Below are 27,172 nucleotides of genomic sequence, written 5' to 3' on the forward strand. Positions count from 1 at the left end.
AAAGTAAGACCTATTATATGATTTTGTTTTTAATTTTTTTAATATGAAAAAAATGTAAATTTACCATATTATCCTCATTTAACTAAAAATTTCAATTCTTAATGTGTGAATTAACTAAGGGTATTTTATGGTATTTTGAATGTTTCACCATTCTTTGCATTTTGCTTTTATATATATAGATTTAATTAATAATTTCAATTCTTAATATTTGAATTAATTAAAAATATTTTCTGGTATTTTGAATGTTTCTCCTTTTGCTTTATATATATAGATTTATTACGAGTTTGTTTTTAAGTTTTTAGTTTTCCGTTTCAAAGCATTCGTCGCGGGTAATTCAACCGCCATTTACAAAGTTTTCCAACTGTGATGCTCCAAACGCAGCGTTGACTAATTTGATCCCTCCCAACCTCCAAAGGACACGTTTCCCATTTACTCCTCAACCAACGCAAACACGCGCGCACTTGTCCGTACAGTCGCCGCACCGGATCCCCCCCCGTCCCACGCCACGCTCCTCTCTCTCTCTCTCTCTCTCTCTCTCTCTCTCGCTCTACCTCACGGATCGGATCTGCTTCTTCTGCTCTTCTCTCTCTGTCTCTCTCTTTGATATCTCTCTCTCGCTCTACCTCACGGATCGGATCTGCTTCTTCTGCTCTTCTCTCTCTGTCTCTCTCTTTGATATAAGAATTGCAAGCCCTCCGATCGCTACGGTTAGGAAGAAGACTCAGTCTGCTTGGCTCACAGTCTCTGTCTTCCTTTTAATTTCCTAGGGTTTTATGACATGAACAAATTATGAGCACAGAATGCTTTCCATTTTTTGATTCTCTGCAAGTCCCTAAAATCTCATCACTGCAAGTCACATTATCGGCAGACAGCAATGGCAGCTTCGCCCGTCAATTTCCTCTTCTTTTTCTTGGTCATTTGCATCACATTGTGGCTCTTCTTCATGTACGTCCCTCTTTCCTATCATATATATATATATATGTGTGTGTGTGTGTGTGTATGTGAAATTGTGAATGCATGTATGTGTATGCGTGAAGCGTGGCTTAATCAGTTCTCTCTTTTGGTAATGAACTTTGTTGGGTGCAATTCAGTTTTTGATGCTAATGGCAATGGCTGTGGTATTTGAAATGAGATTGCGCTTCTTCCCAATTGTAAGACTAAGTGTGGTCTGTGGTCAGATTTTGTTGAATAAATTGGGTGTTTTGTTAATTTTGAAAATTAAAACCATCATCCTCGAGTGCTTGATATAAGGGGAAATTGCAATTTTGGCACAATTTTAGCAGTCCTGGAAACCAATGAAGACAATGCGTGTCCTTGTATGTGTAGGTATATTAGTTTGAACAATACGGGCACCACCTTAACTAGCTTGAAATTTAAAACCATCAATAGCATCAGTTATTTAAATGAGTTATTTTCTGGGTTCAAATTGTTATTATCCTCTTAAACTTTTTCATTATTATCACTGTGGGGGCTGAAATTATTTAGATTGGTTTTCGTTTCCAAGTTTCTCTACTAAGCTGTTTTGCAGTTTTGCTTCAAGGTTGCTGGCTTGGATTTTGAGCCGTGTAGTGGGAGCATCTATCAGATTTCGGTTTGGAGGGTGGAAATGTATAAGGGATCTCGTGGTGGAGTTTAAAAAGGTTTTCTCTTTTGCTTCAGTGGCTGGGTTTATTTTGAAATTATGACTTTGGCTAAGTAAAGAGGTTTTCCATGTTCCTTATTTCAAGTTGAGCTCAGAAAAGTATTGTGAGGCCCACACTAGTGGAGCATCACTAGAATTACCAATAAGGGAATGCTTGTATGGTGTAATTAGTAATGTCATATACTAAATGCAAATTATCATGTTAAATCTAGTGTTAGTAATTTTGTGACATAATGTGCCTAATTCATGCTACTAAATTACTATTCATGTTTCTCATGAGATAGAACTCAGTAATTGGCATGCTAAATGGTATCTTATAATGATTTAAGTGGACTGCTTCACTTTAATTAATTCAATATGGTATTGATCGACTTATCCTCTTGATTACTAATACAAAAGTTTCCATTAAAAAAAAATAAAAATTATCCTACTTTGACTTTCAATGAGGATTCTGGTCCCTTGGGTGCTTCATTCCATACTTATTTTAAATGCATTTGCTTATTGAGGCTTTGGTCCAAATGGGAAGGTGCTTTATTATCTTTTCCCCCCCAATGGCTTTGAGGTTTTGAAACAGAGCTAAGATGTTGTTTAAAAAGCATGTGTATGTGCTTGTGGTTAATTGAGTTTTTGTGATAAATCTCTCGAGTGCTCTGTTGCTCTTACTCTCCCTGGTGCCCCCAGATACTGTTTGGCATCTTCTGTCTATGATTGTTAATGGGTATAAATTTTGTTCTGTCAGAAGATTAGTGTCTATACAATGATGATATTCGTCTTTTTACAACTTTGATAATTTTGCAGGGTGCTGTTGAATCTGTTTCTGTCGGTGAAATTAAACTCAGCTTACGTCAGTCCTTGGTCAAACTATTTGGTTTTATTTCTAAAGACCCTAAGCTGCAAGTGTTAATATGTGACTTAGAAGTTGTAATGAGGCCTTCAAATAGAAGTACGCCAAAGGCTAAATCTCGAAGGGATCCATCTCGAAGACCCCGTAAGTCAGGCCGAGGAAAGTGGATGATGGTTGTGGCTAATATTGCGAGATATTTGTCGGTTTCCATCACAGATTTGGTTTTGAAGGTATAAAGAATTTGAACTAGTGCTTTTTTTCTTCTTCCCTTTTTTTGGAAGAAATACGTTCTGCTTGCATTATTCTTTCTTAGTGCATAGAAGTTTTTCCATGAGAAATTTTTCTGAAGAATATTTATAGTCACCATTTGAAGCATAAATTCGGTTTAAGGTTAAGTAATTGAAATAGATGGAAAGAATGGGCAGCACCATCCTTTTTAAAATCTTTTTTAAAATAAAAAAATATAGGGTCAACTACGTAAAACCCCTTAAACTATAGGGTCGATTTCAAGTTGGTACAAGATCTTTAGAGGTTGGAGAAAGTAGTATACAAACTTAAAGAAAATCTACATAGTCACCGTTCTGTCAACCAGTCCCTCACTCTCTTTTCCTCACCACCTGCACCATCTCCTATGTCAGTGTCATCTCCTGCGACAGCGTATGGTGTGTTGTACCTCCTCCTGGGCACACCCTTCGAGTTCTAGAACAACTACTCTGAAACCTCAATGGTCAAGCCTTTAGCCATTCACAAACTCCTTATTGCCCTTTGGGTGGGGTTTAATTATCGGCTCTTCCAGGAGCCAGTGGTGTCATCAATTGAGGTATATTAGCCAGCATATGAGAACGACAGTAGCGTTCGGTTCTGTGGTTGAGTGTAAACAATTTTCCGGCAGACACTTGGGTTTTGTATAGCAGACCTTATTGAATTCCATGGTGTTGGCGTTGTCATTAGAGGACCCCTGATGACTTACGTTTGAGAACTAGAGTGGCAGTGGATCTTTTTCAAATATTTATTGTCCTCTTTGTTGCTGACAGATCTAAACATAATGTGCAGCATATGTTATTTTGGACTAAGTCGCCTCCCTCATATTTCTGGTCTTTCGCGCTTGGAAGTGAGGAAGAAGCATATTTGGTTTTGGTTCACCATAGCTATGAAAAAGGGAGGAGATGGTGGATGGATGTCTTGTTTTGGGCAGAGAGAGTTTTCTTTCTTGGTTGAAGATTTTGGTGTGAGGGTCTTTTTGAGAGAGGAAAAGACAAAAAGGGAGTGATCGAGGTGGAGATAGAGAGAGAAAGGAGGTGGTGGTGGTGGAAAGAGAGAGTGTTCAACAAAGGGAGGTTTTGTTTCTTTCATATTGTTAATTTTTGTTTAAAAAAAATGTTATTCTTTAATTTCATTTTCATTATTTAATTTTTGAAAGGTTACTACATTTTTGTTGTTTTGTGTTTCACGTGGCATTTGTGGATACACATGGCACACATTTGGAGTCCAGATAATCATAAAAAATGAGACCTTTTGCGACATAAGAATTCAACAGACTTGGTTTGAGATTGGTTGATGGAAGGGTCAATATGTAGGTATTATTTAAGTTTTTATACTAGTTTGTCCAACCTCTAAAGATTGTGTACCAACTTGAAATCGATCCTATAGTTTTGGAGGTTTCATGTAGTTGGCCCAAAATTATAATTCTAAGAAATTGAACAACCATATCTGCAATGTGCCATCAAGAAGAAATAATGGTTATACTGTTTGTATAAATTTTAGGATTGAAAAGAATTAAGTTCAAAACTCTATACTTCATTTGTTTGTTAACTGGTAGGCTTTTTATTTCATTTTTCAGTTGTATCTTTTTGCGCTATGGCTTGATTTTGGTCATTATACTTGTCTCTTGAAATGTTACAGATGCCCAAAGCATCTGTTGAGGTTAAGGAACTGAAAGTGGACATATCTAAAGATGGCCAATCCAAGCAAAATCTTATTGTTAAGCTACAGATATCACCTATTGTTGTTCAGAGGAGTGAACCACGGGTTAGTTGTGACCAGTTATCCAATTTTTGCACTGGAGGATCCCTTTCTGCAAGCCAGTCATCATCTTCCATGATGGACAGGTCGTCTGCTCTTTTTATCTGTGAAGATTTCGCCCTCTCTTGTGAATTTGGTCATGATAGGTATTCTCTTTAGAGAAATATATTTCTTTCCACATATGCAAACCTACGCCTTACAGCCAAAGCGTAGTTTATTGTTATCAAACGTCACCCTAATATAATTTGTTGATCATCAAGACTTTCAGTCTTATGTTACGTTGTGCTGTCTCTTCTCGGATCCTCCCATAATGGGATTGACTACATTTTTTATCATTAAAATTCTTGTTGTAAATTTGCCAATGACAAGGATGGTTAATTAGCTGATATTTTTTATTTGCTTGATTTGGACGTAGGGAAGTTGGTGTAATTATCAAGAATGTGGACGTTGCCTGTGGGGAGATCGCTGTGAACCTTAATGAGGAGCTGCTTTTGAAAAGCAAAAGTTCATCACACACTTCTTCTCAACCTGATACGGCTATAGGGTCGACTATTGATTCTGTTGCTTCAAAAAAGCCACACAAAAAACAACAAATGATTGCTACACTCTCAAAATACACCTCTTTATGTCCAGAAAAGGTTTGTGAATTAAGATGGCTGTCAACATGATCTCCCTTTCTCTTTACCCCCTTCCCTTTGTATTTTTGTTTTTTGTTTTCTTTATTCTTACCATGCCCAACACTTCTTGTTAAGATTCTACTGAAACAAAATTAGATGTTTAGCTTTTCTGTGGGCGTCTTTGTTAAAGTTTTTTTGGGATATTCCTTTTAGTGAAGGTAATTTAATTTTTTTTGCAACTTATGATTGTAGGGTTAGTTTTCATGGCCACCTTGTCCATCTTGTAGATTCTTTTTCTTTCTATTTTGTTAATAACAACTTTCCTATAAAAATATGAAATTGCAAAGACACAAAGGATGCAACCTAATTGCACTAGAAGCATCAAAGACATTATTTGACATCAAGCTTTATTATCACATTTTATAAAAATTAGGTGTGGGACTATCTTATATGAGCATTTGTACAAGAATCAGATATGTGTACAATTTTCTGCAATAAGTATTTATACTTCTGTCTGTTATTGGATGTGAGGAAACTAGAGTCATGTAGCACAGTATCATAGTAATGTAAGCAGGTGGAATTCTGTAAATTTCAAGATGGAACCTGATAACCTTTCTTGAATTTCATTCTTTTGGTCTGGTTTTGATGGCCTCAGACAATTAAGTTATAGACTACACTAAACCAAATTATGTTTTCTGTTTCTTTCTCTTTTTGATGATGGGAATCAAATTATATCTGTAGATAGGTAAAGAACTAGTACAGATAATGTGAACAAGTAGTCTGATATAACATAACACACTCAAACAAGGCTAGGAGAGTAACCTCTAAAGTATAGCCCAAGAACTCCCTACGAAGAAGCAAACCAAAGTACAGCTAAGCGTAACACAACATCCTGAAGAGATAACAGCTTACCAGTCCAATTTTAGAAGGTAGAAAGAACAATTTGTGAATTCGGAGGACGCTGATGCCAAAGCCAGTTCCAAAACCTTGAGTTGGATTGAATTAAGCTTCTTGAGATGTGAATTCAAATTCATTTGATTTAGTGTTTAAATTAGTAATGATTGATAGATTTGGATTGCTTTACCAATGAGGCTTTAGTTGAGTGGTCAGGGCTATGGTTTGCCTCCCACTTGGTCTGGGATTCGATTCCTCAAGGCACCTATTGGGGCTATTTTCTAGGGTTTCCCGCCTCCCAAAGGTTGTAGGGTTTGGCAGGGTCCCGAATTTCGATTCCTAGTTTTCCAAGTGGGTTTGGGGGATTTCTGGGTATGAAAAGAAGATAGATCTGAATTTCTGTATGTATATATCTTTTGTCATTTTTATCACTTACAAAAATGGTAACTGTCTTGGTTGCTTCAGTTGATTTAATATGGTGTTATTGTTCTGTTTTAATTGAACATTTGCTTTTGAATATCTTATTCCATTGATTATATTTTAGAGTGCATTGGCCTCAAATTAACCAGGCTGAACTAGTGTAAAATTATATTCAACTCTGTGGACAAGATAGGTGGTTAGAACTTAGAATGCTAAGTTTATTTATATGCTCTATTGGATTTTTGGTGATTTTGTTTCATGTATATGTTTCTTTCCTTTTCTTTCCAATTTGGACTAACACCTAGCCAATTCCCATGTTGCTCCTTAGTCCTTAGCACTCAGAGGAAGGCCCAAATGGTGATGTGAGAATAGTAATCTAGTATACATTATTGAGACTCAGGAACAAGGCTAAATTGGTGTCTCGTAGTGAATGCATCATGTCATATTTTTCTACAGTTTACTCTTGAGTATTTCCTTTCCCGTGCAGAAGAATCATAAATGGCAGAGGAGTGATGAACATTGTATGGGTAGCTTATTTAAAAAATCTGGTCAAACCTGAACACAAGAACACTTGGGACCGAAAGCAAGACACTGGATGAGAATCCTATTTATCTTGTTAAAAATTGATTCAATTTTTGGTTGTATTATCGCTGCGGTATTTCCTTGACATTGGATTCTAATGGTGCCATTTCTTTTCATGTTACTTCTTTATACAACGTTTTCTCTTGCTTCTCCTACCATGTACCTCTTACCTAGAGTGAATGCACTTAATGTTATGATGTTAGCAATTGATTTTCATGTCAACCCCATTAATCGTCTAGATTGACATGTAATAGAGCATCTTTCCTTTTTCTTGTTTATGTGCTTTTGTTACACAACATCTCGTTCATCCACTTGTGTAAGTTTTTTTATATTGAAATTTGTGTTTCTTATGGAAGATAATATTATATTTCTTTAATAGGTTTCCTTCAGTTTACCAAAATTGGATGTGCGATTTGTACATCGGGAATATGATCTATCTGTTGAGAATAACATCATGGGCATCCAATTAAAAAGCATCAAATCACAATCAAGTGAAGATGTGGGGGACACTACACGCCTTGATGTTCAATTGGATTTCAGTGAGATTCATGTATGGATGCAACTATTGATGTTGTTAAAGTGCTTTTCGTGTTTTATGTTATAAAGTTTGTCATCATCTTGGCCTCTTTTTAATGATGATTTTGTAAATTATATTTCAGCTGCTTAGAGAAGCTGGCACTTCTGTTTTGGAGATACTGAAAGTTGATGTTGCCTCATTATTTTACATTCCAATACAGGTAAGTATTGTCAATTAAAATTGTGCAACATTGTCTCTTAAAAGTTGATATTCTTCCTTCTGCATATTTTTTAGAGTCATATTATACGTTGTGGGTATATATTGTCCAATTAAACATATAAACATTAACAGGTAGCTTGATGCTGGATTTATTGGTGTATCATTGATTTTAGCACTATACTAGGATTATTTGATTGTGGTTTGTCACAGATGGATTGCGGCTGTTTATATGCATTAATAGTCCTTTGATAAGTTCAATCCAATTTTTTGCATGGCATTAAGATGATGGAGATAAGGAAAGAAATTGAGGAAGTAACCTTTAAAGACCAGAAAACACTGTTCCTAAAAGCAACTACGAACACAATAAGACTCATGATCCACTGCTAGAGTTCATTCAAATCTGAAATTTTCCATACTATAAAGATTGAGAAAACATAATGAAAACCAGATCAAGAGCATGTGAACCCAATATTTCCTGATTTGACCAGCACCTGGAAGCCATCTTGATACCTTTTGGTTGAAATGTTGCCAGATGAGGGTTCCTTCATACACATCTGACTCTTAAATATCTAGGTTCTTGCCTCCTAATAAATCTGGTGTTTTACTGCAATGGTGGCTCATGGCTGTGTAAAATTTAGGGAGATTCACTATTATACCCAATATGGGGGCCCAAATTATAAAAATACCCTATATAAAATGGACTTTAGAAACACACCCAAAGCCCATTTACAACATAACAAAAAAGCTTTTAACTTCTTATAAATTACAAAACTGCCATCAATTTCTTAAAACAAGCCCAACCCCAAAATCTCATAAAAATACCCAAAGCACTCAATAGGGCATCAAAGTAATTTAATAATCAATATTAAATTCAATAAGGCTAGCTATCATTTTTTGGGTTTTTTTTGGGTTTGTTTATAGGAATTCAATTGTGTAGGGTTTATTTATAATATTAGTGCTAGAAATGGGTATATCACTAAATATCTCTAAAATTTATGCATATAACATATATAGCGGCCATATTATGCATTTTGAAATGCAGATAAAGTGGGAAGATATCGAATAGGCACTGCATTTATGACACGGTGGATCATTTTATTGACTTTGGACATTTTACTTTGCAGCCAACCTCGCCTATTAGAGCTGAAATTGATGTAAAGCTGGGAGGCACTCAATGCAATGTTATAATGAATAGATTAAGGCCGTGGTTGCGCCTCCATTTTTCAAAAAAGAAAAGAATGGTGCTTCGGGAGGAAACTTCAACTCTTGACAAGCCACCACCAACTGATACCAAAGCCATCATGTGGACGTGTACTGTTTCAGCCCCTGAGATGACTATTGTACTTTATAGTATCAGTGGTTTGCCTTTGTATCATGTAAGTGACATGATTTTCTTTTAGCACTATCATATTTTTTAGGTTACACTGAACAACTGATACTTATTTATTTATTTATTTATCGTTTTTTCATGTGTATATATTTTTATCAATTATGCAAAAATAGTTAAAAAAAACCTCAGGGAAAGTTTGCTGTGCATGTAAGCAACCTTGTAAAGAGAATATCATGTGCTAGTACTTAATAGCTTTATGAGATGGGGGGTGTAGTGAGTGAATTGGGGTTATAGTGTTTTGCAACCCTTCTTGTCCTTGCTCAGTACCACTTTTTGTACATGAGGGAGCTCATAAGTCAAGGGATATCAAATTATCCATTCATCATTTAGAAAATCCACAGTAGTTTTTGTTTCAATTTTTTTTTTTTTTTGAAATAAGTAAAAGTGGGGTTTACAAAACTTCTCAGTTGGTCATCCATATTCCATACTAGCACCACTTGCATCCAAACACACTTGTTATGGGATCTATGTTTAGTTGTATATCAGAATGTAAAACATTTGCATATATATGTAGGTGATAGACGTTGGTTTTGGTTGATTTTACTCTCTTTCGCTGTCTTGTGAAGTAGTCATTGTAAACCTCTAGCTCTTACTGTTACAGCTTCTTTATATGCCATCCATAGTGTATTCTTTTTCCTGTTAATATTTTTCTTAGTTCAAAAATAAAATTATGAACGTACGTCATAATGCTTGATTTTCTGGTGCAGGGTTGCTCTCAATCATCGCATGTATTTGCAAATAACATTTCAAATACAGGAACTACTGTACATATGGAACTTGGTGAACTAAATTTGCACATGGCAGATGAATACCAAGAATGCTTGAAAGAGAGCCTTTTTGGTGTAGAATCGAATTCAGGTTCTTTAATTAATGTTGCAAAGGTTAGTCTAGATTGGGGCAAAAAGGACATGGAATCATCTGAAGAAGATGGTCCTAAAAGTAAATTGGTTTTATCTGTTGATGTGACTGGTATGGGTGTCTTTTTCACATTCAAGCGTGTTGAGTCGCTTATATCAACTGCCATGTCCTTTCAAGCACTTTTGAAAAATATGTCTTCTTCTGAAAGAAGAGCATCACAAAGCCGGGGGCGTTCGTCCAAGTCATCAGGGAAAGGGACTCGGCTGTTGAAATTAAATCTTGAAAGGTGTTCTGTGAAATATTGTGGTGAGGCGGGTTTAGAAAATACTGTTGTTGCAGATCCCAAGCGTGTAAATTATGGATCACAGGGTGGTCGAGTTGTAATAAGTACCTCAGATGATGGATCACCCCGGGTTGCAGACGTAATGTCCACAATATCTGATGAGCATAAGAACTTGAGGTACTCCATTTCTCTTGACATCTTCCATTTAAGTTTGTGTGTGAACAAGGAGAAACAGTCCACACAGATTGAACTTGAAAGAGCGAGATCTGTCTATCAGGACCACTTGGAGGAAAATAAGCCGGAAACGAAAGTGGCATTGTTTGACATGCAGAATGCTAAATTTGTACGGCGTTCTGGTGGTCTTAAGGAGGTTGCTGTCTGCTCTCTTTTCAGTGCTACTGATATTACGGTTAGGTGGGAGCCTGATGTACAACTATCACTAGTTGAACTTGGGCTACAATTGAAGTTACTTGTACATAATCAGAAGCTTCAGGGACATGGTAATGAACATATGGAAGATGTCATGAGAGGTTCTGAACAGAAGAAAGAAGCCTTTGCAGAACCAGTAAATTTAGAAAAGCACAAGAAAAAGGAATCTATTTTTGCTGTCGATGTGGAAATGTTGTCTATTTATGCCGAGGTTGGGGATGGGGTTGATGCAATGGTTCAGGTACAATCAATTTTTTCTGAGAATGCCCGTATAGGAGTACTTCTTGAAGGGCTTACGCTTTGTTTCAATGGGTCCAGAGTATTCAAAAGTAGCCGGATGCAAATTTCACGTATTCCTAGTGCCTCATGTCCATCTGATGCAAAAGTACCTATATCTACAACATGGGATTGGGTAATTCAAGGCCTTGATGTTCATATTTGCTTGCCATACAGGTTACAATTGCGCGCTATTGATGATTCTGTTGAAGAAATGTTGCGCGCTTTGAAGCTTGTAATTGCTGCTAGAACTAGTGTTATCTTTCCCATGAAGAAGGATACCTCAAAACCTAAGAAGCCTAGTTCAATAAAGTTTGGCTGTCTAAAGTTCTGCATACGAAAGATAACTGCTGATATTGAAGAAGAACCACTGCAAGGCTGGCTGGATGAACACTATCAGCTGATGAAGAATGAGGCATCTGAGTTAGCTGTTAGGTTGAAATTTCTTGATGAACTTGTTTCCAAAGTCAATCAGTTTCCTAAAACCACTGAAACAATTGATTCTACTCAAGAAAGAAAGACTTTCCTTAATGGAGTTGAGATTGACGTCCAAGATCCTTCCGCAGTTAGCAAGATGCAAGGAGAAATCTATAAACAATCATTCAGATCATATTACAAGGCATGCCAGAATCTAGCACCATCACAAGGTTCAGGTGCCTGTAGGGAAGGATTTCAGGCTGGTTTTAAGCCAAGTACTTCCAGAAATTCTCTTCTTTCCATAACAGCAAGGGATTTGGATGTAAGCGTGACAAGGATTGATGGTGGAGATGATGGGATGATAGAGGTTATAAAGACGCTGGATCCTGTTTGTCGTGACAATGATATACCATTTTCTCGACTGTATGGGAGTAATCTTCTCGTGCATGCAGGCTCTGTTGTCGTTCAGCTACGTGACTATGCATCTCCTCTTTTGTGTGGTACTTCTGTTAAATGTGAAGGCCGTCTTGTGCTAGCACAACAGGTATGTTGCAACATGGCATTCCCTTTACCGCCATTCTTCTAAGTTTTTATGTTTAGCGTATGTAAGTTTACTTTTCAGGTGCCATGTTTAGGGGAAAAATAAAATATATAAAAGAAAGAAAATCTAAAAATGCTGCTTGAATAGATGGAATTTTTTGATCTGATGAGCGTCTGTGCTGCAAAATTGGAACTTTGGTTAGATAGGTTGATAAAATAGCTCGAGGATTAAACAAATTCTCCAGCTCTCCAGCTCTCCAGCTCTATTAATATGCTGGGAGGTTCAATCCTTTGGGCTAAAATTTATCACACCTACACACCCACACAATGACACACAAATAGGTTATTCTGGTTCGAACATCAATTCATCAGTTGTGATTGCCGATTAGTTATTATTAGACACAAAGTTTTAATTCCTAGCTTATGTGCCTATATCTCACCTTTCAAATAGTTATCTCGAAGCAGTCAGTAAAGTTTTCCCCAGTGTATTTCATTCAATTAAAATATTGCATAAAATATCAATGTGGAATAGACCACCTTATGAATTATGACATAAGTTATATCGTTTAGGTTCTAGAAAGATTGCTTTTCAAATTAGTTAAAATAATCATAATGCGTCTCCTTTTGGATATTTGGTGATGGTGGCCCACGGGTTTTAGAAGACCAGATTCAGCCTGCTCTTTTAGTTGCATATTGCTGCTTGATTTGTGATAGATGTTGACAAAAAAATGATTTTCTTGGTTTTTCTTAATAAATATTGGCTGGTATGTGTACACTATTTTAATTTTTAATCCAGTTTGGAAATCCTTTTTTTCCTATACGAATTCAGTGGAAATGTTTTTGCACACTTGAAAGTATGAACTATGAGCTGGTATTGCTTTACAAGTATGCCATGTTTTTACTGTTTTGGAACTTGTGTATTAGTGTGAATGCAAATATTATTTCAGAAGTAGGATATCAACATAGATCATGGATCTAAATGCATCAATAGGGATGTCGTGATATTTCTTAATGATTAGGTTAAAAGTAGGTGTTGTTTGTTCATGTAGTGCAGCTATTTTGTTTTGCTCACGTAGGCTGCGGCTGTTATCTTTTGTGGACTGCTTGTCTGCATTGTTTGCATCTTTCACCTTTTTATTCTTTCATTTTTATTATTTTTAATTAGTTTGATTATTTTAATTTTTGCTGAAGAATATAAAGTCCCACATCGGAAACTTGACTAAATAAATTACAATATATAATGAGTGGTTCCACTACTAATATAACTGAGGCCTTTCACCTATTGAACTTTGTAGGGACAATATCAGTGTTGCTAGTAGTGGGCCATTAGACCGTCTCTCTGAAATTTAATATGGTATCAGAGTTGGTTGATTGACTAGGCCATAATTACTTGGCCTTTACCCTTACCCTTACCCAATATGTGGTGTTCACAAGTTTGGCTTAAATTTTTACCGTTACCCAATATATGGTGTGCACATGTTGGCTTGAGTGTTTACCCTTATTCCTTACCCAATACGTGTTGCTCACATGTTGGGCTTGAATGATAGATTCCGGTCTGGACTGAACTCCACGTATGGCCCATTATATGGTGGTTCCACTTGAGGGGGCGTGTTGAAGAATATAGAGTCTCACATCGGACACTTGACTAAATAAATTATAATATATATAAGTGGTTCTACTACTAATATAAACCAGGCCTTTTGTGATAAAACCCCACATCTACTGGGCTTTGTAGGTGGTTAAGTTGGGGATAATATCGGTGTTGCTAGGCCGTTGGCTCGTCTCTTTGAAATTTAACAATTTTGAATTTCTATTTTTTTTTTTAATAATGAAGGCCAAGGCCTAAAAAGAGCAAAATCTAATCATAAATAATCTCAGGCCTTGATATCTGCATCATCCATCAAGAGGAGCTGAATATCTGTCACTTGTTTTCAATACTATGATTCATAGGTTCTGTTTCCTATTAAAAAGGAAACCATTCTTGAGTCTTCTGTGATTTGACCCTGGATAATGTTAGTTGACAGTGTATCCAACTTCCTTTGTTTGTTTATCATGATTCAACAATTATATCTTCATATGGTTCTTTCATGTCATGACATGGAAACTTATGCACGTATGCTGTATAATTCCAAATTATTTCCTTGGATCAGGCAACAAGTTTTCAGCCTCAAATACACAAAGAAGTTTATATTGGGAGATGGAGAAAGGTGAACTTGCTTCGTTCTGCTAGTGGCACAACTCCACCCATGAAAACATTTACAGATTTGTCTGTACATTTTCAGAAAGCAGAAGTGTCCTTTGGAGTGGGATATGAACCCACTTTTGCTGATGTGAGTTATGCTTTTACTGTGGCTCTTCGCAGGGCTAATCTATGTGTTAGGAACCCCAATCCACCACCCATTCCCCCCAAAAAGGAAAAGAACTTACCATGGTGGGATGATATGAGGAATTATATTCATGGGAACATCAACTTATTATTTTCTGAAACAATATTTAATATTCTTGCGACTACTGATCCTTATGAAAAGCTTGACAAACTTCAAGTAATAACTGGTTCTATGGAGATTCAGCAGTCAGATGGCCGTGTTTATGTTTCTGCAAATGATTTTAAGATTTTCTTAAGCAGTTTAGAGAGTTTGGCAAATAGTCGTGGTTTAAAACTTCCTAAAGGTATATCCGGTGCATTGCTAGAAGCTCCAGCCTTTACAGTTGAAGTTACGATAGGTTGGGAATGTGAATCTGGCAATCCCATGAATCATTATTTATTTGCGTTTCCTGTTGAAGGAAGAGCTCGTGAAAAAGTTTTTGATCCATTCAGATCAACCTCTCTGTCCCTTCGCTGGACTTTTTCTCTTAGACCCTCTCCCTCATGTGAGAAACAAGGCCTCTATTCTACTGAGGCAGGTAGTACTGATGTAGATGGAACTGTTTATGGTCCTCCTCATAAAGATGACAATGTTCCCATTCTTTCACCGACAGTGAATGTTGGCGCTCATGATCTAGCATGGTTGATAAAATTTTGGAACATGAATTATCTCCCTCCTCACAAATTGCGGTCCTTTGCTCGCTGGCCTCGTTTTGGAGTTCCAAGAATTCCTAGATCTGGTAACTTGTCGTTGGACAGAGTGATGACTGAATTTATGCTCCGGATTGATGCTGCACCTACTTGTATAAAGCATATGCCGCTAGATGATGATGATCCAGCTAAAGGACTGACATTCAAGATGACAAAGCTGAAATGTGAAATGTGTTATAGTCGTGGTAAGCAAAAGTATACTTTTGAATGCAAGCGTGACCCCCTTGATCTTGTTTACCAGTGTTTCGACCTTCATATGCCTAAGGCATTTTTAAATAAAGAAGAAAGCACTAGTGTTGCAAAGGTAGTTCAAATGACAATAAAAAATTCACAATCTGCATCTACGGATAGAGTTCCCAATGAAAAAAGTAACAATGTGAGTAGCTGCACAGAGAAGCATCGTGATGATGGATTTCTATTGTCATCTGATTATTTCACAATCAGAAGGCAGGCCCCAAAAGCTGACCCATCTAGGTTATTAGCCTGGCAAGAGGCTGGAAGAAGAGATCTAGAGATGACATATGTGAGGTCTGAGTTTGAAAATGGGAGTGAGAGTGATGAGCATACACGATCTGATCATAGTGATGATGATGGATACAATGTGGTAATAGCTGACAATTGTCAGCGTATATTTGTTTATGGCCTCAAGCTTTTGTGGACTATTGAGAATAGAGATGCTGTTTGGTCCTTTGTTGGTGGTTTATCCAAAGCATTTCAGCCACCAAAACCTTCTCCTTCTAGGCAATATGCACAAAGGAAATTACATGAGGAGCACCAGGCACATAGTGGAGGTGAAAGGCAACAAGATGGTAGCTCTAAGCCCCCTACTACCAGCCATGGGGTTACTTCTTCTACTGTCGAGCATGCAGAGACCTCTGGTTCACTTTTATCTCCATCACATCCAGTTAAATTGGAGAACTCATCATCTGCCGCTGAGAACTCGTCATCTGCTGCAGTTGGGAACTCGTCATCTGTTGCATCTGGGAACTCATCATCATCTGTTTCAGTTGGGAACTCATCATCATCTGTTGCAGTTGGTAATTTTTGAGCACCTCATGAAATTTCTCTGCAGTTTTTTACATCCAATATGAAATTGTGTTAATTAAACTCTGGTGTTTTAGAAGTCTAATTTTGATCTGGGTATGCTGTGGTTTTTTGGTTTTTATAGTAAACAAGACTTTAAAATAAAAAGAAGTTGAAAAAAGAATTATTGTTAGCTATGTAGTGATGAATGTCATCAACGTTAAAGAAATATTGTTTGCTGATGTTATTGCATAATATTGAGTTCTGCTAAGAGGCATTTGTTTCCTATGATTGCAGCAAAGAATAGAGACACAAGTGATTCTGAGGAGGATGGGACTCGGCATTTCATGGTGAATGTTATTGAGCCTCAATTTAATCTTCATTCAGAAGATGCCAATGTAAGTTGTTTAGAAACTTTGCAGTACAACCTAATATTCCTTTGAGATTTCTTAGTGATGGATGCATGTTATCCATAATCTGGTAGTCTATTATATGATGGAATCAAATACTTTACGGATACACTGCTGTGTTTTTGATTTGACCAATTCTACAACAACCGTTGAAGTCTTAGATAATGTGAATCATGCAATGTAGGGATGTCCAAATTTCATGGCTAGGGCACTTGAAATTCTGGTCTGTAAATTTTCCTCACTCAATGTAGATTTCTACCCAACTAAATTGGGTTGAGCACATTGTTCTATATCTTATTGTTCATATCCTTGAAGAAACTCTTTGCAGTTATCAGATATCGTTATTCTCTGTTCTATACTTAAGTGGACTATGTCCATCTCGTTACATTTGCATTCATATTCTTACTTTTGTTCAGTTTTTGTTGTATCTTGTAAGGCACATAATCTTTCTTTTACTTATAAGTAATATGCTTAAATCATAATCTTTTGTTTTGTTTTGTTTTTTTTAATAGAAACGTTTTTATTGATAATCAAAAGGAAAATTATCCTCGATCAAACATCAAAAGGGAAACTGAACTCAAAAGACAACAAATCATAATCTTTTGTTGGATACGTGACCAATAATTATAATCTGTACAACACAGTGATGGCTTGTAGGAGGGCAGGCTGCTTAGTCATCAGCCTTTAATATTGTATGGCGTTGCATTTTTAAAGTAGTTTTTCCAGTGCCTTCTGTAAATGGTTTTTGTTCTTCATTTTATATTGCTTGTCTTTTTGGAAGTAGTTTTGATGGGAAGTTAATGTTTTTCTGCCTGGTTCTTTTTCTTTTAGGGGCATAGTGATGCTCTATATATACCACTGAATTTTCATCACTTATTTGGTTGTTCTTAATTACTGTCTTTATTTATATAAAAAAAAATGTTTAAATCAGACTTGGTATCCATCAAACATAATAAAAAAAAATAGTTTCAAAAGAGAAAGATATTGCTAATATTTTGTTGTTTTCAGAATGCCATTACAAATTAGAAAATTTTGTTTATAAACTTCATTGGCAAAACTTAAGTACAAATTTGGGACGTCCAAGCCATATGAGACGTGTTTATGCATTATGCACTCTTCAATTCTTTTAACTTTGTGAAAAAAGAAGAAGAGAAAATAGAAATAAAAAAAATGTAGTGACATCTGAGGGTAACTGTTCTTTTTGCTAAACAGGGAAGATTTCTGCTTGCTGCTGTTAGTGGCCGGGTTTTGGCCCGGTCATTTCATTCTGTCCTTCATGTTGGCTATGAGGTGATTGAGCAAGCACTTGGTACTGGGAATGTAAATATTCCTGAATGTGAACCTGAAATGACATGGAAACGCATGGAGTTTTCTGTAATGTTGGAGCATGTTCAAGCTCATGTTGCACCAACTGATGTTGATCCAGGGGCTGGATTGCAGTGGCTTCCAAAAATTCGTAGAAGCTCTCCAAAAGTAAAACGTACTGGTGCATTACTTGAGAGAGTATTTATGCCCTGTGATATGTACTTCCGGTACACAAGGCACAAAGGTGGAACTCCAGAGTTAAAGGTGATTTGGCCCTTTATAATTACTGGATAGTTTGTATAGATTCCACTGTTTATATAGGCTTACAATAAATTCTACCCACATATTGCGTATGTTGATATATGCTTAAATACATATTCATCCAGGTGTGTGCCTACAGTTTAAACATTCATATGCGTGTTTCTGGCTTTCTCAACCATTCTGTTGGTCTTTGTGGCTTTTTGCCTAGTGGCAATTATAGTCTGTTTCTAAAAAATATGCATGTTATCATTCTTTAAATTAAATATTGAGGCTATTATCCTAGCCTAATATGTGAATGTTCACATTTATTCTGCATTAAGAATTTGGCTTGCCTTTGAATCTTTCTCTTGCAGGTGAAGCCCTTGAAAGAGCTGACTTTCAATTCCCATAATATTACGGCAACAATGACCTCTCGCCAGTTTCAGGTTATGCTGGATGTGTTGACAAATCTTCTCTTTGCACGGCTTCCCAAGTGAGGATTTGCATCCTATTTCTTCTTAATTTGATTTATCTTCTTTGAGAATTTCATCATATTTGGAATTCGTATCTGTATCTTGTGGCATATTGGCATAAGATCTCTTCATTTTATTTTGATTAAGAAACAGTAAATGTAATAGAAAAATACAAAAAGAAAGATGGACAATATTTCTAGAAAATTGCATAAGATTTCTTCATTTCATTTTGAGAAGTTTAAGTTAGGGAGTTATTGTACTTTTTATTTATTTATAAGAAACATCGAAGTTTAGTAAAAAATAAACAGTACAACAAAAGTGAACACAAGGAATCCACTTCTGAAAGAAAAGTAAATATGCAAACTGCACCAACACCTCAATCTTAGGGGAAATCACCAGAACAAAAACAGAATTCCAAAGAACTATTGTGCTTTTGCTTTGGTTTTCACTGTTTTCTTTGCAGTGGGCTTCTCTTTCACTTTTCTTTAATTTGATTGTTTTTAGCAATTAGAAAGTGCTGTTTTGTTTTTGAAGGGAAAAAAACAGAAAAAAATATATCCATCTATGGGTCTAACTAATAACTTACAAACATTAATATTATATCATGAATTCCCCCCAATCTAGATAAATCAAACCAAAAATAATTTCCCTAATGTTTAGATGCTTGTCATTCAGGTATTAGTAAACAAAAATGGAGTATTGAAGAGGTTGGTTTTTTTGAAAGAGAATATTATCTGGTTTCTTAACAGCTTAAAGTTTTGGGGCATTTGGTCTAATTGATATTGATAAGGGTTTATGTTTTTGCAAAATTGGTATATTGATTGTCTGATGCAATGAACTGTTTGTCGTATAAAATTCTCAAATTAAATGTGAAACTGCCAGTGGAAAGGTTGTCTGTGATGCATTTGTTGTGGAACTATTCAAATTGATTTACTATACATGCAATTCAGGCCTCGAAAAAGTAGTCTGTCACTTCCTGCTGAAGATGATGAAGATGTGGAGGAGGAGGCAGATGAGGTGGTTCCCGATGGTGTTGAAGAGGTAGAGCTTGCAAAAGTGGACCTTGAGCAGAAAGAGCGGGAGCAGAAATTGATTCTTGGTGACATACGGAAATTGTCTCTTCGGTGTGATACCACTGGAGACCTGTATCCAGAAAAGGAAGGGGACTTGTGGATGATAAATTGTACAAGATCCACTCTGGTGAGAAACAAACGTTTTACAGAACCTGTTGAAATTTTGTGATAGTCGATGAAAGTATTACATTTTTGTGGGTTTTATCATTATATTTTTTTTCTCTAGTCGTAGTTGTTTTATGTGTGTAGATAGGCAAAATAACTATAACAATAAAGTGATGAATGAAACTATAGAGCTAGTTCTGGACTCATTATAGTATGTGTTATGATAGGATTGTAGTGTTGCTCTCTCTCTCTCTCTCTCTCTCTCTCTCTCTCTCTCTCTCATTTTTGCTGATTGGGTTGCTAATCAGGTAGCAATTTTTGTTATTTAAATTTTGGTAGTAATGCTTTCCAAGGTTCATAATTTGTTAAGAGTTCTCTAAGTTAATTTTTCTTGCCTGTGTAGCCATGTCAGGCCTACCTAAATTACATTTAACTGTTAAACTTCTAAAGTAAATGAAAAATCTAACTTATTATACTTTCTGATAAATACTTGGCATGGAATAGTGTTGTCTTTTTGAAAAATAAGAAAAGCACTTCTACAGTACAGTTCTACTGAAATGTATTTTCTATTTATAACTACCCAATAGTCATTTGAATTCTCTTTTTATTTTTTTTGGAGTTATTCAACTTACTCGTTATGAGCAAGTGGGATATCCTTTGTTTGTAATCCCATATCTTCTTCTGCATGTGGTTAATGGCCCCGCCTTTGCGGGGATCCTTACCTTTACACATTTTTCCTTCTTTGATGTTCAGTTTTGTGTTGTTCACAAGTCTGCAAACATTGTGTTTACTATTCTCCTAACAGACCACGCTTTTTAACATTGTGTTTACTATTCCATCTTGAAAATGAGTTTCATGTGCATAGTCTGACAGTCTACTTGAAAATTTCACTGAAGATTGGAGTGGCTCTTTCTGCACTGGTTCCCCTTTATGTCGTTTCATTTTGTAGTATGAAATGGAAATTTACAATATCGATCCCATTTAACATACTTGTGAATCTACTTTCCTGCACTTGATGGTAGTCTAACGATGAACTTCCACGATTCCATACTAATAAACACCAAGTATGATTATCGTACTCAAAATTTTCATTTCGCGTGGATATAAGTAGTGTAGTTTCAGACACTAGACTTTGTTCTTTCACAAAGAAGCTTTCTTGACGTCTCTCTCTCTCTCTCTCTCTCTCTCTGTGTATATTGTTTGTACTTGTATGGCTATTCTAGTCTTTGGTCCCTCAGTACTTAATCAGATTATGAACAATATCGTTTTCTCCTTCCAGGTGCAAGGACTAAAAAGAGAGCTTGTTAATTCAAAAAAATCAAGGAAAGCATCATATGCATCTTTAAGAATGGCTCTACATAAGGCTGCACAGCTACGGCTGATGGAAAAGGAGAAGAACAAAAGTCCATCATATGCTATGCGCATTTCTTTGCAAATTAACAAAGTGGTTTGGAGCATGCTTGTTGATGGTAAATCGTTTGCGGAGGCTGAGATCAATGACATGGTGAGCACTGAGCATCTTAAGATCATAAGAAATGAAATATACTTTTGTCTTTTAGTGAAAGATTGAGTGGTGACTGACTGGTGACTACTTTACTCCTAAAATTTGTGCTTTAAAAGCTTTGTATGACCAATATTATAGCTTCATATCTCAGGTTTTTTTTTTCTCAAATTTTTTAATGGCCATTTTAATAGTTATGCTTGTGCAATAAGAGTGGAATTTTGAACGAACTTGTCCTTACATCATCCATATGATTTGAGGCTGTGGTTGCGGTTAGTCCGGGAGGCAGGGTTTAATTCGGTTATTCCATTGACCATGAAACATTATTTGTGAAAAAGTATGTGTTTTGGTGGCAGAAGGAAGGCAAGAATTCTATGGAATTGTAATATGTTTGTTGGGGTTGTGTGGCCTCGGCACAAGTCATAGATGTGGACGAGCATAATCCCACATCTTGGCTTGGGGCTCGCCGAGGTGGAGATTGTTGGGTTGTGGGGCTTGATACAAGCCGTGGACACGGATGGGCATAATCCCACATTGGAGAAGTACCACAATAATCTACTAATAGTACCAACGGCTTTTGACCGCACATCTGAATGGGTCTGTTTAGTGTAATCCCACCAAAGGTATTTGACCTAGGTAGTTAAGTTGGGGACAATATCCATGCTGGGGAGCTCGTTTAGGATAATTTTGAGTTTGATTACAATGTTAAGAGATTTATTTTGGATTTTCTTTTGAGGGTTGTATCATTTTGTCGGTGGACCTCTGGTTCACTAAGTTATGTATTGTGAGTCTAAGTTATTTGATATAATATTGTTTCTCATAAAGAAAGTATATGAAAATCTACCTACGATGTTACATGGTGTTTGACAAGCATGCTCCAGTCTTGGCTGGATCTGATACTCCTGTTGCTTGTCGACTTTAGTTAACTTTCATAAATGCATCCTATGTATATTTTGATTGTAGTTTCGATAGCATTCATTTCTCAAGAATAAGGCTGATAAGATTTTCATTTTTCTCCGTATAGATTTATGACTTTGACCGGGATTACAAGGATGTTGGCGTTGCTCAGTTTACAACGAAAAATTTTGTTGTCAGAAACTGCCTGGCAAATGCCAAGTCAGATATGCTTTTATCAGCCTGGAATCCTCCTCCTGAATGGGGAAAGTATGCACCTTTTTTTGTTTGTTCCATATTTAGATCCTATGTTAAATAACTGTGCTTTTATCACAGTTATTCCTTCCCCAGATTAACATTCTCTAGCTTTTCTTTGTATAGTGCGAACCACCATATAGCATTATTGTGTTGCTCCTTTCACCTGTGCTACAGTTGAATAAAATGTTTTGAAAGCTGTTACTCAGATCAGATCATGCAAAAATGCTCTAGTAATAATCATATTTATATGTAATAGGAAACTGTTATTGGCACTCCTCCCTTATGTTTTTACAAAGGAGTGTAGGATAACTTTTTTGGAGTGCCAATGACAGCTCCCTATAAATATATATATGTTTTAGCAGGTCATCATGCCATAGAGGCACTCTCTTTGGTTTTCACTGTGGAATTTTTTTTCTTGTCTCCATGCCTTCAATTGTCTTTTCTTTTGGTTCAGTTGAATGAATTTGCTTGATTATCATTTATAAGTCGATCTATACAAACCAACATTAATGTTTTTTCTATTCTAGTTGAATATTTTTCCTGTGCTTTCACTCATCACAGTTTTAGTGGGAGGAGACGAATATAACTGAGTAATTAGCTGCTTTCTAAAATGTTTCCTTTTATTGTTCAAAAATTGTAAGATGTACGGTTTTGGCTACAGGAAAGTTATGCTTCGCGTGGATGCAAAGCAGGGAGCTCCCAAGGATGGAAATTCTCCTCTTGAACTTTTTCAGGTTATGGGTTTTTTTTTAACTCTCTCTCTCTCTCAATTGTTTAGTTTTACATTTTCCGTAAAGTTTCTCTACAGAATATAATGAGTGCTTCTGTTGCCACCTCCCAGAATGGTCACTCTACTCCCCTATTTTTGTTGTTGCCTATTTTTGGTTGCTCTGGATGGTGGCTGTTATATATGCTCCCACGGAAAGCCAAGTTTTCAAATCTCACACTTCTCCTTTTAGTTAGTTCATAGGCGTCTTAGAGGTCTGCTTTGCTCACTATGTTGTTTTTCTGTTTGTCTGTTATGGCCTTCTTGACCACCTCTGCTTCTATTGTCTTCTGCAATAAAATTTTAACTCTTCTAAAAAAAGAATTGTAATTGAAGTTTTTCTAAACGGGGGGTAAGAGTGGACTAACAACTTAACATGAAATTCTGCTTTTCTTTTAAGTAATATGTAATCATGAGCAACTGTGGGGCTCTAAAGGCTTATACATTGGCAGCCAGGTAGTCAAATATTTAAATTGTTGTCATAACCTGGCAGATTACAACCAAGAGTTCAGGAACTTGGTATGAGAAATATTAGAATATAAAAACAATAGTTGACCATATCCTAACAAGACTACTCAAGCTTTTGGAAACAATAGTCTATTAACAAAACTTAACGTGCAATGCAATTTATTTTCTTTAAATTCTGGGATTCTATGGGCTTAAACATGGGCAACCAGGCATGTTCAAATACCAAAAATTGTAGTCATAACCTAGCTGATTCCAACAAAAATAGCTATTTTGCAGCAGTGTCGTCCAAATTAATCCTTGGAGTCTTCATTTTTCTTACACCTGTGACACCCAACCCTAGGACTGGAATGAGTTTCTATGGAGACTAAAGAGAGGGCAAAGGACGAATTGTTTGAAAGCAGGCTTTCTGAGAACGTTTTCAGTTGAAAGCTCGACTTAATTATGCAACTATTTTTCATTAGAATTACACTATAACTAATAGAAGAAGACAAGGGTTCGTAACACTGATGTTCATATGCAGGAAGACAGCTTACAAAAGCTTACCATGTATCCGTATTTGACCAGTGATACTAATTTATGAACATGCATGCACAAGATGGAATGGAATCTTGCTTGTCTGAAATAAACTTTTTGTTTGGAAATAAAGAGGCTACATAATTGAATTTGTCGATATTGCCTCAGTGAAGTAATAATTGTTTGCTAAACAAGCTCTTTTTTAAAACTGTAGGTAGAGATTTACCCTCTCAAGATCCATTTAACAGAGACAATGTACAGAATGATGTGGGGATATTTATTCCCAGAAGAAGAACAAGATTCACAGAGACGGCAGGTCCGTTGGAAATGTTAATGATTTGAAATTTGACTGCTTCTGTCAAGGTATAAGGAATTTTTCATCAATACTAAAACAATTGGTTTGTCCAATTGTGACATGCAGGAAGTTTGGAAGGTTTCAACAACCGCTGGTGCAAAACGCGTGAAGAAAGGCTCTTTAATCCAGGACACTTTTGCTTCAAGCAGTCAGACAATTAAAGAGTCTGAGGCCGCATCCAAATCAAGTGCCTTTGCCCCTCCCACTCAATCCTCTGTTCATGCAGATTCTGTGCAAGTGAGATTCCCATGGACTCTTCTTTCATTTCTTTCTTGGAGCAATATATTTTAGATGCTTTTGTTAGTTGTATGTTCAGGAAAGATATCCACGATCATATCCTTACTAGCGTTTCCACACGCATGGATTGCATGATGGGTAGCTGTTGTTTTCTAGATTATCTTTATATCAGTTAGTGGATGGTTATTTTGTATTGCATGGCTACATTTAAGTGAGCTTTTGATTTTATATTAGAATGGATATAGATAATTTATTTATTTTTATCTTATTTTCTTGGACATGATCGCAGAGAAAACACTACATTTTTCATGATCTTTTTCTTTGACCATATCCTTTCTGCAGGAATCAAAATTGCAAAACCTAAAAGCAACAATTGTTAGTAGTCCAACCCGAGAATTGAGAAGAACATCTTCCTTTGACAGATCATGGGAAGAGACTGTGGCAGAATCAGTTGCTACAGAACTTGTCTTACAGAGCATTACTGGGCCACTTGGTTCTGGTGAACCAGATGAGTCCTCGAAGAATAAATTGAAAGAACCCAAAGCTATCAAATCTGGCAGGTCATCCCATGAAGAAAAGAAGGTGGCAAAGTCACAGGAAGAGAAACGATCCAGGCCTCGGAAGATGATGGAGTTCCACAATATCAAGATAAGCCAGGTTAGTTCAGTTTCATCATCTCATATTGTACCAATTTACTTTTTCTAGTCAAATGCTTAATATAATATTTTTGCAGGTTGAGCTATGTGTTACTTATGAAGGATCGAGATTTGTTGTAAATGATCTTAAGTTGCTAATGGATACATTTCACCGTGTTGAGTTCACTGGTACTTGGCGCAGACTCTTTTCACGGGTTAAGAAGCATATCATTTGGGGAGTCTTGAAGTCTGTGACAGGAATGCAGGTCTGCTTTTGCACCTTTCTATATTTACCCTTACTGATTATGCATGCAAATGTACTCTGATTGTTACTTACCTCTTCCCCCCAACACCCCCTTTCTCTTTCCGCCCCCCAAACACCATGATTTAGTTTGATTTCTTCCTAACAGCTGGAAATATCTCTGCTATTAAAACTTGACCTTCAATGATTTAAACATGATGGAGGAATTAAACATTATCAGTTATAGATCTCTAACATGTTTTTTATTCAGATCTTCGTTAAGCAGCTTGCTTATACTAAGATAACATTTGTGTTGAGTAAGCTTAGGATTTTTTATTGTTTGAATCTGTCAGTTGGAAGAATTGCTATGTCACTTACCTTTTTCCTGTTCAACCCCAGTTCTCAATTCTCTCTGTCCATTTTTATAGGGTAAGAAGTTCAAAGACAAGGCAAATAGTCAGAGGGAACCCAGTGGATCTGGTGTTCCCGATAGTGACCTTAATTTCAGCGACAATGAAGGTCAGCCAGGACAACCTGACCAGCATCCAATAACCTTTCTCAAGCGTCCTAGTGATGGAGCAGGTGATGGATTTGTCACTTCCATTAGAGGCCTTTTCAATACTCAACGACGCAAGGCCAAGGCATTCGTCCTGCGGACCATGAGGGGTGAAGCAGAGAATGATTTCCAAGGAGATTGGAGTGAAAGCGATGTAGAGTTCTCTCCATTTGCTAGGCAGCTTACTATAACAAAAGCTAAGAGACTTATCAGGCGTCACACAAAAAAGTTCCGTTCAAGAAAAGGTTTGTGGACTTGTTCACTTTTTAAAAATGATCAATCACCTTATCACATTTTTTTTAGACTTTTTTGTGTGGTTCTTCTTCAAGGACCTAGAAAAGCCATAGAGCATGTCATGTTCTTTCTCAGGGATGTCATTTACTTAGAGACTATTAAGGGGTACTTGGTGATCCTATAGTTCCCCATCCAAACTCCATTTTTTCTGACATTTGTTGGATACGTATGTTGAATTTTTTTGACATTGAGACTGAAACTTGTTTTCTTTTGTCTATACAAGGTTCGTCCTCCCAACAGAGAGATTCACTTCCGTCATCTCCAAGGGAGACCACGGCATTCGAGAGTGATTCTTCCAGTGGTGGATCCTCACCCTACGAGGATTTTAATGAGGGAAGCATTATGGCCTCCAAAGAGATTCCTTGAAGGCAGTTTTGAGAGTACAGGTTGGGGTCCATTTCATTCCCAGTCGAGCATGGAGCAGAACTGAGATAATTATAAATTCTGACTCAGGTGATCACTCATGGTGAAGAAAGAAAGAGTTCAGATGCTGTGTTAATCTTCCAAAGAAGCATTCCTTGATATTGATTTTGATATGCATTGGTGTAGGAGAAGTGATTAACTTAGAGCACTGTGGATTGGAGCTACTGCCTCTTACGCCTTAAAACTCCTTTGACTTAGGAAATAATTCCTTTTGCCTCAACCGGCTGTCTGTATAGTTTGTACTTTGTAGTTTGAGTTGAAGAATAGAGGCTCCTAAATTTTTACTTGAGCTAGGTGAATTTCCATAAATCTGTACATAGATTCAAATATATATAAATACTGGAAAATAAAATCAAAGCATAATTTCTCTCTCTCA

At 36.6% G+C, this 27,172-nt stretch overlaps 1 protein-coding gene across 3 annotated transcripts; it reads left to right on the forward strand.

Annotated features, from left to right (window-relative positions):
* Positions 1–631: 631 nt before the first annotated feature.
* LOC117621249 (protein SABRE) lies at positions 632–27,172 on the forward strand. 3 transcript variants are annotated; one of them, XM_034351616.1, is made up of 23 exons: positions 632–945; positions 1,529–1,640; positions 2,441–2,716; positions 4,389–4,654; positions 4,924–5,146; positions 7,401–7,571; positions 7,681–7,758; positions 8,882–9,133; positions 9,855–11,954; positions 14,101–16,063; positions 16,347–16,447; positions 17,672–18,028; positions 18,379–18,497; positions 19,428–19,677; positions 20,935–21,159; positions 22,181–22,320; positions 22,970–23,042; positions 24,270–24,371; positions 24,477–24,647; positions 24,990–25,304; positions 25,381–25,548; positions 25,952–26,324; positions 26,597–27,172. In XM_034351616.1, the coding sequence occupies exons 1-23, from the start codon at positions 875–877 to the stop codon at positions 26,737–26,739; spliced, it is 8,049 nt and encodes a 2,682-aa protein (XP_034207507.1). In that variant the 5' UTR covers positions 632–874; the 3' UTR covers positions 26,740–27,172. The 3 variants fall into 3 exon arrangements, with proteins under 3 accessions (XP_034207507.1, XP_034207515.1, XP_034207525.1); XM_034351624.1 differs by having other exon boundaries at positions 638–945; positions 1,541–1,640; positions 26,597–27,155; XM_034351634.1 differs by lacking the exons at positions 632–945; positions 1,529–1,640; positions 4,389–4,654 and having other exon boundaries at positions 2,646–2,716; positions 26,597–27,155.

The sequence above is a fragment of the Prunus dulcis genome, chromosome 1 (assembly GCF_902201215.1).
Source record: "Prunus dulcis chromosome 1, ALMONDv2, whole genome shotgun sequence".
NCBI classification, from domain to species: Eukaryota; Viridiplantae; Streptophyta; class Magnoliopsida; order Rosales; family Rosaceae; genus Prunus; species Prunus dulcis.

Excerpts from the sequence above, each read along its gene's own strand:
- LOC117621249 (XM_034351616.1), top strand. The coding sequence starts at position 875 with ATGGCAGCTTCGCCCGTCAATTTCCTCTTCTTTTTCTTGGTCATTTGC. Across the intron at positions 9,134-9,854 it reads GTGGTTTGCCTTTGTATCAT|GGTTGCTCTCAATCATCGCA; the intron begins GTAAGTGACATG and ends TTTCTGGTGCAG. Across the intron at positions 21,160-22,180 it reads AGGCTGAGATCAATGACATG|ATTTATGACTTTGACCGGGA; the intron begins GTGAGCACTGAG and ends TTCTCCGTATAG.